Here is a 15,062-nt window from a genome sequence, read left to right on the forward strand (position 1 = left end):
GTTAACAAAAGGGCTAAAAATATATTGTGTGTGTTGAAATGTTTCTTCCATCTCTGTAGATTTGCCAGTTTTATTGCTCAACAATAAATAATAACTTCTTTGTTATTTGGGGATTATTCTCAAAATGGTAAGTGCAAATGTTGCCCGCTTGGAACATAGTAAATGTTTGGCTTCTCAGGAACAAAGCTATATACCTAAAGAATCGAGGGTTCTGGGAAATAATGCAGATCCTATCAAACATGCATGACAAATGTCTTTCCCTACTATAAGAATTTTCAGCCTTTTCACATATTTCAGTAAAAGAACTGTAGGCCCCCTCTCTATCATATGTATGGTCCAACTCTACACTTAGATATGTATTCGGAGCACATCAAATACAGTAAGGCATTTCTAGTCATCAACTTGAAAGAAAGGCAGTGAGATTTGAAGAACAGAAACAGTTGTGAAAAGCTGTCAGGAGTATTCCAATTAATGACTTCTGTTTATTGCCTGTATTGCCTTTTCAAGACTGTTGAAAATGTCCTACTAGATTTCATGCATTGTTTTTATCCTTTGGTGAAAAAAATCATTTTTACTACAATTTATTATTATTTCATTGGAATTAGTCATTGCTTTTATTCACCATTCACATTTTCTCCATTTAGATTTGCAATCAAGGACATTTTGTAGTAAACTCTTGAAAATATATATTCTTTAAACATGAGAGTTTTTAAGATTATTTTTAAACATTTTTTAGGAAATTGGTAAGAAAATAATTGTGTTAGTATTGTGGAGAAGTCGGAAGCAGAGAAATTTGTAATTGTAACATCTCTGAAATGGAAGGAACAGGTTCATAAAGAGAAGTTTCAAGTCTCTTTGCTTAAGGAATATAGTAGAAAGTTGGTGTCTCCTAATAATCACGTCACTTCCCTTTTCAGCTATGTAAGCTCTGTAGTTCAAAAGTACACTGTGATATTATGAGAAATGTGTTAACCTGTCAATGTGTTATTGAAAATTTACAGAAAGCATATGTACCTGTTTTAAAAGATATTTGTTATATTCTCTGATAAGGAAAATGAATGAGACATATATTTTTCTCTACTCCCTTTGGCCTCCTGGTCTCTGGTTCCCCTCTCCCTTTCTCTCTGTTGTATAGAGTAATCCTTTTGCTGATGATTAGACCAACAGGTGCCAGGAGTGCTGAAGCAAGCTGGCTTTGTGCCCACATGTGTACAGTGGAGATATTGTGTCACTCCAGGTTTTGGTGTATTGCCATGTCCTTCCGAGGGAAGGGATAACCCAGTTGAAATACATACTGCAACTCCTGAGGGATTAAGTGTGTTTCCTCTGCTTTATAGTTCAGAATTTTATAGTTTCTTTGTTTGGGAGTTCTCAGATTGCTTAATGATTTCTCTAGCCTCCACCCCGTCCCCCACCATTGTGACCAGATGTATATTATAGCAGCATTTGAAGCTCTGTAGATTTGCCAGTTTTATTGCTCAACATATGGTATAACCTTTTTGTTTTTTAATGATGGCATTTAAACTCTTTTTAGTATTTTAGGGAACTGGTTCAGAGGTCAAACTATTGTTATCATTGTTAGTATTTTAAGAAAGATCACCTATTTTGTATTAGGGCTGTGGGGAGATCCATGCAGATTTATTAATTATGATAGTCTTATGTCCATATTAAATTATGATTCAGTAGCACTAGTGGCAGATATTTTAAATCCTTTAAGCCTTAGTTTTAAAGGTGTTTTTAAAATTTTTACAATCTAGTCTGTTCTTATTAGTAATCTTTAGTAGACTTTAATGCATTTGTCTGTCCTTCTTCAAAACTGGCCTTCAGAATTAACTATTTTTAAAATACTTTTTGCAAAGAGAGAATTACAGCCCTTGACAGCTGTTAGGGTAGAAATTCCTTTGAGCTTATTTGGAGATTTTAGAAGGCTCTTTACCCCACCCTGGATACCCCCTGTTAATAGACATGCTGACTGAGATGTGAGCCCCAGTCTTCATGCGTATTGGGAAAGGAGACCACTTTTCCCCTTTTCTCAAATGCTAGCATTGGCCAATATCAGATAGTGCTGTTGGGTCATGTGTGGGGTTTGGGGAGGGATTGGAGTGGGGGAAACCAAGCACATTTAGGTGAGGATAAGAGCTGACTAGCTAAAAGACACAGGAATAACTGATATTTGCCTTAAAAGTGGAGGGGACAGCATTGCCAGCTCAGGTGAAGGGACTCACATCCTAGGTTAGTAGCATTAGGAGAGAAGAGGTTGCACAACCCTATGTAGGGATGATAGTAGGAAAAGGAGGGAGTGTCCTATTAAGGAGGCTTTAGTGTTCAACAAAGTAGAAGAGTGTATTGTGTATTGAAGGTGGAAATGGTAGAAAAAATCAGGGCTTGAGAGTGTGCTGGATTTGAAATCCCCCATGTTGAGAGAAGCAGATGGAGTTTACTGGAGAGGTGTACAGTAAGATTGCCAGAGTGGTAAGAACCCACGAGAAGTTGGTGATTATGTTCTTAGTGTAGTGAACCCCCTGCTCCTGTAAGGTGGTTTATCAGTAGCTCTGGATATGTTTATCTAGCATGCTCAGCCACAGGCTTAGAGAAAAAGAGCCTAGAACAACCCAGTATACCTGAGACAATTACAGAAGTGGCTAAGTCCTGTGCTGGGTCCCTATAAACGGGATAACTACTAAGAACTGAAGGCATGCTGTTCTTGAGGAACTGAAAGGTTGCTCAGGAAGCCTAGAATATAGCATGAAAGAGATAACATGCAAGAGGAGAGCCCACAGAGATTTAAAAAAAAAAAAAAAACGGGGTGTGGGAGGGGCAAGAGCTTTATGTTAGAGCATTTAACTTTATTCCTTGGACAGCAAGTAGCCATGGAAGAGTTTTGTGCCTGAAACTAACATGACCAGGTTTGCATTGGAAAGTATCACTTGGACCTATGACTTAAAAAATTGAAAAGAGAAGATCAATGCTTAAAATAGAGGAAGTAGTTAGAAAGCTGTGTTATCTGCAAAATAAAGTAGCCTGAATTTCGCAAGTAGCACTGAGGGTGGGGGAAATGTATTAGAGAAATACTTGAGAACAGTATTTTGTCTTCCTGTCACTGTTTCTAGGATAAAAAGTTATAATTGACTAAGACCTCACTATTGCTGATAATTTGCACTAGATCATTTAACAAGTCATTTATTGGTTATCAAAAAAGGGGCTGTCCAGATTTTGTATCAGAATTTATTACCTTTTTTTCCCCTAAGCAAAGAACACATGGTCTTTATAGACAATTGAAAAATACGAAAAGAAAAAAGAATAATAAATCACTCTACCTCTTATAACCCTGAAACAAGTATTATAAATATTTTGAATTTTTTAATCTTTTTTCAGAAAGCAGTATTTACATATTGAGATCTGTGGCAGGAGAAAAGTGTCAATTCCATAGTAGTGAATTTTTGAAGTTAGGCAAAACCAGTTGTTTTCTGACTTTTTTTTTTTTTTTTTTTTTAAGTGATAAGAAGTGGTGTTTTGCCACTAACAAGTGCTAGGTGACCTTTAAGACTTTTGTAAGTATGAAGCCCTAAAATACAGCTTAATGAGAGATAGCTTGAGTAACCTATTTAGAGGAGAACATTGTACAAGTCATCAAGTTGGGTGAAAAGCCACTTCTGATGAATGCCAGAGTGCATACACAGACTGCCTCATGGGAGCAAAAATCAATGAGAAGGAGTTTTAATTTGTTTATTCTAGGTAAGGCAATAGGACATTGGTAACAATGAAAGAGTGATGGCTAACTGGGGAGCTTAGCTGATTTGAAAGCAGAAAGTAATGGTATGTGCAATCCTGCCGGATAAAGTACCTCTCCCTGCTTTATTTTATTTTTTTTAACATCCCTTTTAACTTGGTGAGATTGATTGAGATATTATCTTAGACCTTGGAAGCTGTGAGTCAAATTGGAATGACAAATACTTGTTGATATCTTACAAGAAGATGGATGGAGAAGCAATCTCTGACAAGATTCATATGTTTGTTTTTCTATTGAGTCTTTAGAAGAATGTTGCTTTCATTATTTAGTATAGGGGGAAACTACGTTGCACCTCGTTATCAAATTCTGTATTTTCTGATCCTGACTTACAAACATCTCTAGAATAAATACATCTCCTTTTTGCCTAAGGTATAGTTTGCTCCCTGTCAAGATATGAAACTTTTCACTTGAGCTCACTTATATTTCTATCTTCATTTTGTATCTATGTCATTTCAGCATACAGAGTTTAGTAGCATCATAAACATATATTGTATTTTTGAAACATTAAGAAGTACATTTTATCTTTGAGTATCAAACTATTTGAATTAATAATATTTACTAGTACAAAATCATGGTATAAGAGAAAAGTACAAACCTCATAATAGGCATTTAGATACTTAAGCATTCATAGAATAATAATACTTTATATCTCCATCATGTAACTGAGGGAAAAAACTAATCCATTTGCTACTCTATTAAATTGAACTGCTAAATTGATTCCTAAAGTGATTATGAGACAAGGATTAACATAAATATTTATTCTGTTTATATTGACTAGTATTCCTTAGTTATTTAAACTAGGAATGCCCTACGGTATGCAGGAACAGTGAACCTACTGTATGCAGGGGTTTTTTGTAGGTATAAGGTGTGTGAAATGAAATGATCTGAGGTTGTTAGCTTTATATTGTGTTGTGAATAATTTCACAGCATCTGTCTGCCTAACAGCTTACCACTTTCCTCTGGTAATAGAATTTTTCTTTAGAGAAAAATGATGCATGTGGCTGGAGTGGACACTTGTCTTCATTTCTCTTCCCCAGCATCCAACCAGTGCTCAGGTAATAGTCACTTCATTCCCTGGTCATGAGGACTCATGATCATGATGATTCAGGATTTTTTTTCTCTTAAAACTATCAAGAAATAAACATTCTGTTTGGGTGGAGGGTTGGGTGGAAGGCAGGCACTAGTAGTGCCATTTGTCTACTTCATAAAAGAATATGCCTATAGAAATAAACCAATCAGATCCTAGAGATGGAAAGAGCCAGATTTTTTTGTTATCATTTGAAGCTTGAATCTAATCATTTCTAAAAGCAGGTGCACCCCGGGAGTGAGAGAGAGCAAAGTCCCATTTTCCTTTGGGCTACTCGAAGTTTTGTTTCTACCATTTCTAACCCCAAGAGCCTGAGTAATGTTACAGGTCACAGGATTGCTGGAGGGCAAGAATTGCAAAGAAGGATATGACTGATTCAAAAGCAAAATGATGAGGCAGTGAACCTGAATAAGAAAGCAAAAATTTAAAATGAAAAAAAGTTTAAAGGATTGGTGGATTCTTGGGAAGAAAAGAGACTGAGAAAAATTTTCTTGAAAACTTAAACTAGAAAATAAGTTGTTTGCTGAGAGAAAAAGCAAATTATTATTCATTTCCTTGTAATAAATTTATTGCTGTAATGTTTGAAATTTTTAGTTTTTATGTATTAGGACATTAGAGGTAAAAGTTATAGACTCATGGGTTTGACTTACTCTGGAAAGGGCAGAGGTGAGGGCCTTGGAGATAAACTGATCCATGGAATGTTGGGAATGTTGGGTCTTACCTGTTTTCTTTGTATCCCATTCCATGGAACAGGCAACCAGGAGAAAGGAGGGCATATTTTCTTGGTCATTAGTTTGTAATAGCCTAGAAAAAGACACTTAGTTGACCCAGTTTGGATCAGATACCTACTCACTGAACCAATCTCTGTCCAGGAACAGGGTAAATTACTGGGTTATATGGCCATTTGAAACCATAAACAAAGCCCTCTACTAGAAGAAGGGCAAGCTTCAGCAAAAGACTGGCCTCCAGGAGAATCCCATTTGACCTGGCAACTGTCCAGAGTGTGTTCACTGCAGCTTATTACTTTCAGCATTCTTTGAAGTAATGAAGATACAGTTGGCCCTCTTTATCCTTTGGCTCTTCTCACATAAATTGAACCATACAAATTGAAAATATTTGAAAACAAGAACTGTTTCTATACTGAAATGTACACTTTTTTCCTTGTTATTGTTCCTAAACCCATACAACAACTATTTACATAGTATTTGCATTGCACTAGATATTACCTAAAGTAACCTAAAGATGATTTAAAGTATTTGGGAGGATGTGTATTCATTACATGCAAATACTTCACCATTTTATATAAGGGGCTTGAGCATCTGCAGATCTTGGTAGCCACAGGGAACCTGGAACCAATCCCCCTTGGATACCAAGGGAAGACTATATATATGAAGAAGGGGCAAAACATTCTAAGAGTTGGTATTACAACATTTGTCTTTTATTTTCAACACAAGTTGCAGGAATATAACTTGACTGCTTTAGAAGTTGTTAGAGCCAACTGAAATGATAACATTATGGAAAAAATTATTATAAAGAACAGGGAAAAATATGAGTAGACTAAAAGCCAGTTATATATAAGTTCTAAAATAACTGTTAAAGTGTTTAAATTTCTCATCTAAATAGACTGTGTTTTATGCTTTGGAAATGTGGTTTAAATGTTTAAACCAAAGCAGTAAACCTAACTGAAAGACATTATATAAAATACATAAAACCCAGAATCGAATAGTTTAATGAGCTCAGATCCCTTAGTGCTAGAAAGAATTGTCTGGCCCTCACTGAAATGAACCATAAGTCTTGGTTTGCATGGTATTTCTGCCCAGATGTTGCTTGTCCTGATAAATTTAAGCATTCATAGGAGTCCAAAGCTGCTGCCAATTTATGGCACCCTGGAGTTCAGCTGCTACATTCTGGACCTCAGTTGCCATCTTTAGATATCTGTTTTGCCAGAAACATAGAAAAGATAATATCTCTTTTTATCCAGATGAAATGAGTCATTAGAATGCCTGAATTATGAAGTGTGTGCATGTGCGTGCTATTTCTCATCGACTTTATAACCACATCTTGTCATCCTGCATACATTGAACATGTATTTATATTTGTGTGTGTTTGTTTTATCTAAACACAGGCCTTGTCATTTATTTCTTATAAATTTTGTCTTATTCTTTTCAACCTAATGTTTCCTTGATCATGGAATTTATGAAATTTCATGTTATTTTCCAGTACATTTCTTGAATCTAACAGGTTGAATAAGCATGCATTTTCTTAATACTTAAAGAAGCAGACCAGGCCTTATATAGTTCCTTTGTCAAGCTACTACCTGTGTCATTTAGGTAAGCACTGATGGATTCATGAATCACCTGTGTATAATTCAGCCATGTTTCCTTCCTGATCTGTCTTTCATACCACCTGTATGGTCATCTTTTTTTAGACATACTTTAGTTCACCAATATACTTCCACAAAATCAGAGCCTAAAATTCAAAACAGTACCCAAGTAGTAATTCAGCAGCACAATACATCATTCTCACAATTTAGAAAGCAAATTTCTTAATGAAGCTTATAACTGTACCAATCAAAGTGTAGCAATACATGTGTATCAATGTTCAAAGCAGCATAATTCACAATAGCTAAGTTAGGAAACCAGCCTAAATGTCCATCAGCAGACAAATGGATAAAGAAAATGAGGTATATGCACACAGTGGAGTTTTACTCATCCATGAAGAAGAATAAAATTATGTTATCTGCTGATAAATGCAAAACATCATACTAAGTGACAGAAAGTCATGGGTCAGATGTTTTCTTTCACATGTGAAAGCTAGCCGGGTGAGGAAAGATTAAAAAAAAAGGAATGTCCACGAAAATAGAAATGAAGGAGATTTAGAAAGAGGAAGGAAAGGAGGACATGGGAAAGTACTAAGAAAATTTACTAAATTATCTTATGTTATGAAAGAGTATACTACAATGAATCCTGCTTTTATATTATTATAATGTACTAATTAAGTAATAATTATAGTAACAATAATAATAAATGAGAAATGAGTAGAATCAAGTAAGTAGATGGGGGAAGGAGGAGGGGAATGAAAGAAAAAGTATTGGGGGAAGAGATTGTTCAAATTATGTGTATATATGAGTGTGGCATAATAAATCTTACTATTATGTATAATTATAATGCACCAATAAACCATAAATTAATTAAGTGCAATTTTAAAAAGAGCAAGTCAAGTTTACACACATAGTGGTTTTATTTAAAGATAGATTGGATACCAGGACTTGGGATGTACACATTAGGCAGTGTTTGTTGTTTTAGGGACAAAGGAAAATCCTGGTTTCTGTTCCTCTCCACTGTCACACCATTGTTCAGGTCCTCATCCTGATAGTCTTTCCTGTCTAAACCATCCTCCAAGTGGCAGTCACAGGGGTCCTTCTGCTCAGTAGTCTTGGTCCATTAGCATGGTGTAAGGCTCTCCCTGATCTGGTTCCTTGCCCATCTCCAGAGCTTCATCACTAGCCATCCAGCAAACTGATAGGAGTGGCAGTTAACTTACTCATTATCAAGCACCTCCTATTTGCCAGGCATTATGCTCTATATGCATCATCTTTATCATTACATCAACCTTGCAAGTTATGCATTATTGTTTTACATATAAGGAAACTGAGTTAATACACAGATGATAGTAAGTGGCAAAGCTGAAAATTAACCCTGATCTCTGTGATTACAGAAGCCTAGGGTCTTAACCTCTCCACTGTCCTAATCTCTCAGCTCATCAGATTTCTGCGGCCTACACCTTTGTTGGTGCTTCCCCTTGTGTCTAGAATGCACTTACTTCTTACCTTATTATCGTGAAGCCTCAGTTTAAGAGCATTTGAAGGAAATTTCCCCTTTCCATTCCTGCCTCCCCAGCTAGCCTCAAAGCTCATCCTCTAGGCTTCCATAATCCTTTGCACATATCTCTCATTGTTTCACATTCATTATTATAATTAACCAGGTTCTAGTATCTCATTATTTCTATTAGGCTAAGGCTTTGCAAACTTTTTTAGTAAAGAGACAGTAAATGTTTTAGGCTTTGTGGGCCATACAGTCTCCTGCAACTACCCAACTCTGCTGTTAGGATGTAAAAGCAACAGCTGTACTGATTTAAAGACAAATCAGTGTAGCTGAATTACAATAAAACCTTCTTTGGGGACCCTGAAATTTGACTTTTCATGTAATTTTCTATGACAGAAATTCTTTTAATTTGTTTTTCCAAAAATCGTTTAGAAAAAAATGTAAAAGCTGTTATTGGCTGTGGGACTTACAAAAACAGGTGTGGTATGGATCTGGCCCATGAGCTGTAGTTTGCAGACCCCTGTAATAGTCTGTGAATTTTTTGAAAGCAAGCACTGGCTCTAGTTGGTCTTTATATTCCTGTTATATGGCATGTAGTTGGTGCTGAGGAAAGTACATTGACTAAATGATAAGCCTAAAGAAGAGCACTGAGGGAATGTAGTCTCAAGAGAATCCCTACTAAGTAGTGTAACCAGTCAAGGGAGGACTATGATTTGAAAAGGAGGGAAACATTCTAGGTATATATCCTGTTGGAATAATTGTTTAAAAACCCTAATGATTGTTTGAAAACCCTAAATTTCCATCCGTATGACATTGGTTTATGATACATCCATCATGTGTAATACTCAGTGCTTGATTAAAAACAGCAACTGCCACAGTTGCTCGCAGCAGAAGCCAGTTCAAAGAAACTACCAAAATAATGAGCGCTGTCATCTCTTTCTGGGGTCTTCTGCATCTGTGGCTGTGGTAGAACAGGTCAGACCATGCAGACACCCCAGCATTTGTTTTGTTTTTTTTTTTCAATGTAATTTTTATTAATGTATATTAATGGTACCTACTAATAAGGTTCAGTGTAGCCTATGCATGCACTGATCAAATTAGGGTAATTAGCATTTCTTTCTCTGTATCATTTCTTTATGTTAGGAGCCTTCTATCTCCTCTCTTCCAGATCTTCATAAAAAAAAAATCAATCAGTTTTTGTGAATTACACTCATCCCACTGTGCTGTAGAAAAACAGAATTTAGTATTTCTGTCTAACTGTTTTTGTACCCATTGTCCAACCACCCTTTCACCACCCTCACCCCCTGCCTATATCAGCCTCTTGTAATCCCTATTCCAAATTCAGGTTAACTCTCTTAGCTTCCACACATGAGAGAGAACACATTGTATTAGTCTTTCTGTGTCTCGCTTATTCACTTAGCATTTAATTTCTTGTTCTGGCTACAGCTACACTGTTGTGTTGCAGTGATACCCAGAAAGCTCTGAAAACAGGCCCAGCTTGCACTTTTTTTTACAGTGCATGTACAATGCTTAACATGCGGTGGTTTTATTATAAAGGTCTCAGAATCCCAGATACCTGACCATTGGCTAAGTGAGCTGTGACTGGGTAGTCATTAAGTGTCAAGGACTAGGGCTACTAGAAATTAAGTAACAGGGAATCTTCACCATGGATAACTATACAGAGTTTCGTGAGTAAAATAAGTATAGTAACCTGAAAGAAATGAAAGAAGTCAAAAGTAATCATGTTGGAAGATGTCGTTGTAAAAGAAATTGAAAATAAAGACAAATGTATACCATAGCATAAGGGGGAAAGAAATGTCAATTTTTTAAGAAAATTAGAGGGAACACAAATGACAAGTTATCTTAATCTATGAGGATAAATTCTAAATTTCTTAAATAATTCAGAATAAAATTTTCTTTCATTTTTACATTTACGGTTAGTAGTTAATAATAAATGAAATAAAATTTTACTTATTTCTAGACTGAGTTTTTAGCAGTAGTATTTTTTTCTGATACTTGTAGAATTCATGCTGAGTACAATGCACTATACAAAGAGCTATGATTTGATAAACATTGAGTAAGTATGATTCCTATCACTTGAATATACTCAGAACAAACATTTCTGATATCTGTTAAACATGTTTTTCTTGAAAAAAGATTTCGTAGTCAAATAAGTTTGGGAAACACTGGCTAATCAATGTTAATTAGATTTCTTCACTCTGGGATTTCTCAGAGCCCTTAACGTATGATTTGACCAACAAGATCATTCTTTCTGGGAACAACTCCAGGGACTCTTAGGGAACATAGTTGGGGAAATATTGTCTTAAACCTTCCATTGAATTTTTATTTCTTCTTCTTTTTTTTAAAGATAGATAGATAGAGAGAGAGAAATAGAGAGAGAGAGAGAATTTTTAATATTTATTTTTTAGTTCTCGGCGGACACAACATCTCTGTTGTATGTGGTGCTGAGGATCGAACCCGGGCCGCACGCTTGCCAGGCGAGTGCGCTACTGCATGAACCACATCCCCAGCCCCGAATTTTTATTTCTTCTGTTGATTTGCCTCAAGACCCTTTTGTTCAAGATATTCTCAAATAACCTGGTTAGATTTTTGAGCATTCTGTTATACCAAAAGAAGTGAAAAGTAGAAGACATAGATAACAAACTTAAGATTATATTATGTAGTTTTTGTTTGTTTGTTTGTTTGTTTGTTTTCCTTAGGGCTTTGGAAAATAAGTTTTGATAATTCCCTGGAGTTTTTATTTCAATAGATACACAACAAAACTGTTACCTGTAATTGTTAGACTGCTCAGGCCAATCTGTTGTCCAAGCTGGGAAAGATAGTTCTAATAATGATGCTGGCATTATAATATAAACTAGAATTGTCTCAGGCAGAGAAGATGATTACCTTAATCACAATCTTACCTTCTGTATAGTTTCATTGGGAACTTTAATTGCTTTAAGGATGGTTACCTTATCACAATCTCACCTCAACAGTTGTATATAGTTTCATTGGGAACCTTCATTGCTTAATTGGCTCTTGACTAAAGTAGCCTAGTGGATCTTGGTTTATTCACAGCCTTTGGGATGTTTGAAGCATTCTGAAATCATTTAAAAACTAATGCTTTAAACCTGAAAGCTTTGAAGAATCTAGCAATTTTTAAATAATATTTCTCATCATTGATTCACATTGGTTTCTAAAATGCGTTTCTTCCAGAGAATTTTTCTTCAAGGAGTGCCAAGATATTAGTTCATGCTATCAAAATGAAGTTTACTGTAAAACTTTTTTTCAGTCCTAAAGTAGAACTGAAGGATTGTTTCATATTATATTTAATCTTTTCTTTTTTCATTCTTTTTACAGTTTTTTGAGGTGCCCTTTGACTCAAACATGAATAGAACAAAAAACAGACCTCTGGTTCGTGGACAGATCAGGTAAAATCATGAACATAATTCTCTTTCCCAATGTAGAATATTCCTTTGCTTTTTTATTCTGAAGCATTTCCCAGACTTTTGCCTTTGAGCTTGAAATGAAGATAACACACTTGCAAAGGGACAAATTGGTATGGATATGTAGTACTTTTCACTTCTCCCCATAAAGTACAGAAAGCACTAAAGGTAAATCTGATATGAAGGGGTTTTTGTGAGAATAACTTACACTATAGGTTTTGTTTTGTTTTGTTTTGTTTTGTTTTGTTCAGTTTTGAGACATGGTTCTTGTCTTACTTGTATAGCTGAAGATAAAAAACACTGCATTACACAAGTGATCTTCAGACAGATCCATATACCATATAGGATCTCCAAAGAAGGATGTGTCTAAAACCTTTTTCTTCCAGATAAACTGATAATGTTATTATATGCCAAGTAAAGTACTGCCTCCATTACTCTCCTTTCCACCAAATTCAATTAAGTAGAACTAAAAGGTATATAAATATTTTAATATCACTAATGGTTAATAATTAAACGTTTAACTTCCTGGAGACCTCTAAACCAACATTTTAAAATATTTTTTGAATCTAATTATGTGTGTGTGTGTGTGTGTGTGTGTGTGTGTGTATGGGGGGGGGGTGTATGTGAGTCCTAGAAGAATAAAAAGGGCCAAGTAGTTTATACTGACTTATAAATAAGTGAATCCTCTCTTCATATGTCTAGGCAATGCCCTCTTGGAACTTAAAAATTTATTAGGATAATACTTGTGGATCAAATAACCATGTGTTAAATAAAACAATAAAGGAAACAAATATAGATAAAGTCTGTGTAAAATGATTTTAAATATTAGCTGTTTTTAGTCAATTCTTAATGAATTTATAATATCATTTTATTAAAAAGGACAAAAATGCCCAGTGAAAATATATAAGCACAAAACCCTTAGGTCTACTGATATTTTACTTCCTTTTGTTGAGTTATAAACAAAACTGTGTGTTATTTATAGATTTAGAAATCATCAGAAGTGCTTTTATTTGGGGAAAGTTGTTTTAGAGGGCAGAGTGCAATCTTTATAACCCATACCAAGAGCTAAAAGCTGCTCTTGCCTGTGGGCAAATCATAGTTCTTAATGATTTGGAATTTCTGTCTACTCATTTTTTTCTCAGTGAAATTGTGCCCTCCTTTAGAACCAGGAGAAGTATAGGAAGAGGCCTAGCAAATAGTCTGTAGGCATAGAATGGTCATCAGAAAAAGGCCCATCCTATGAACTAGTAGCCCATCTTATTTTCTCCTGTGTGATGGACCCAGAGTCTATCAGTAGCAAAGACCTTAGGGGCTATAATTAATAGTGCCCTTCTTTTAAAGGAGTGAGGCCAGAGGATAATTAATCTAAGCAAATATATAAGTGGGTGGCCATGAGGGTATAGTGATAATAGACTATCCATTAACTTTTATTTCTCAACTTTGGTGGGTCTCCTGCTCATCACTATTGACCATTTTAAGTTACAAAGCTTAGTTTATTTTTGAAATTTTCTTCTTAGTACTTATTACCTTATTTGATTTGAGATAATATGTCTTGATAAATCTATACAGATTCATAGACTTAATTTACAATTTGGTATGTAAGGTGTAGATCCCTGTCATTATTGAGGGCAGCAGCAAATCTGGGGAGGAAAATCCTTGAAATACTTCTACTGCTGACAGCTGTTTCTGCCTTTGTGCATAGACAGTTTCCTATCTATTCCAGAAACATACCATAAGCATTTATGGAAAAAAAAATATGTATTGACCTTTCAACAGATTGGTTCATGTTTTGAAAAATTTTTATTTAGGTGAACAAAATTTACAGCTAAAGATTAAAAGTTATTTAGTCATACCCAAGACAGAACACTTATGCTTAAACTAGTTCTGTAATTTTTTTTTTTTTTTTTTTTTTTAAGAATCTGGGGAAATCCTCCAAGGGAGCCCTTTGCTGTGTGACTCTATAACTGCAGTTATGCATGTGCATGGCTGTCATCCTCTTGCTTTAGTCTTGTCCAGAAAAACATGACAAGGAGGGATTGGCACTGAACACTTTATGGAACCCATGTGAAAGAAAGTGGGTTATTTTTCTTTTGTAAATTGTTTTATTCCAGAAAGATCAGAGACATCATAAGAATATTTGGAATAATTAAAATCAGGGTTATAGAAAGTAGATATGAGATAAATAGCAAGGTAATAAGAAAAACTTAACCAAATTTATATAGTATATAAGATGGAACTATAAATTTCATTCTGTGTTTTCTGAAATCACAGTTACAGATAATATCTAAATTTCTCACAATAGCACCTTCAAGTATATACTGTTAAATCAGATGAGAATTGAGCACTGAGTACTGAGTTCTGAGCTCCAGGTGATAAGTGGCAAAACCAGAATTTCCCTGAATTCCTGCCAATTGCCTGTAACTGTCTCTAGACAAACCAAACTTCTTCTTAGTTCTTAGTAAGTATGAAAAATTGGGCTGTGAATGGATAATTATTAGTGTAATGCATTCCACTGTTGTCATGTATGAAAGAAATAAATTTAAAAATTTTTAAAAAAAGAGAAAGAGAGAGCAGACCCTTAGTGATAATGCTAGAAGAATGTCCTCAGCAACTTCTGTAGAGGAAGGCAAATAACAGGTTTCTAAGGCATCCCTCAGTGCAAGCCAGAGACAGAATACCAAAGAACAGCTCCCAGTGAGAACCATTTAAGCTATATGGCCTTGAAGTAAGTGAGGAGGGGGAAGCTCTTTGGCAGACATTGTAGCCCAAGGACCCCTCTCTAACAGTTCAACTAAATTGAGGGATTAAACTGAGACAGTGAAAGGAGGAGAGCAGGTATCAGTGTTCTGTGTGTACAAGGTGTTAACTGGAATTATAGAGAGAACAGGCTCTGCCACATGATTTCATTGAACAGT

General features: G+C 35.4%; 1 protein-coding gene across 1 annotated transcript in view; it reads left to right on the forward strand.

Moving 5' to 3' along the window:
- Cox10 (cytochrome c oxidase assembly factor heme A:farnesyltransferase COX10) overlaps positions 1-15,062 on the forward strand; it is a 120,776-nt gene that overhangs the window by 72,904 nt on the left and 32,810 nt on the right. Inside the window, exon 5 of the mRNA XM_076870677.1 lies at positions 12,062-12,132. Coding sequence (XP_076726792.1) covers positions 12,062-12,132 — 71 coding nt within the window. The remainder of the gene's footprint in view (positions 1-12,061; positions 12,133-15,062) is intronic.

The sequence above is a fragment of the Callospermophilus lateralis genome, chromosome 11, assembly GCF_048772815.1.
Source record: "Callospermophilus lateralis isolate mCalLat2 chromosome 11, mCalLat2.hap1, whole genome shotgun sequence".
NCBI classification, from domain to species: Eukaryota; Metazoa; Chordata; class Mammalia; order Rodentia; family Sciuridae; genus Callospermophilus; species Callospermophilus lateralis.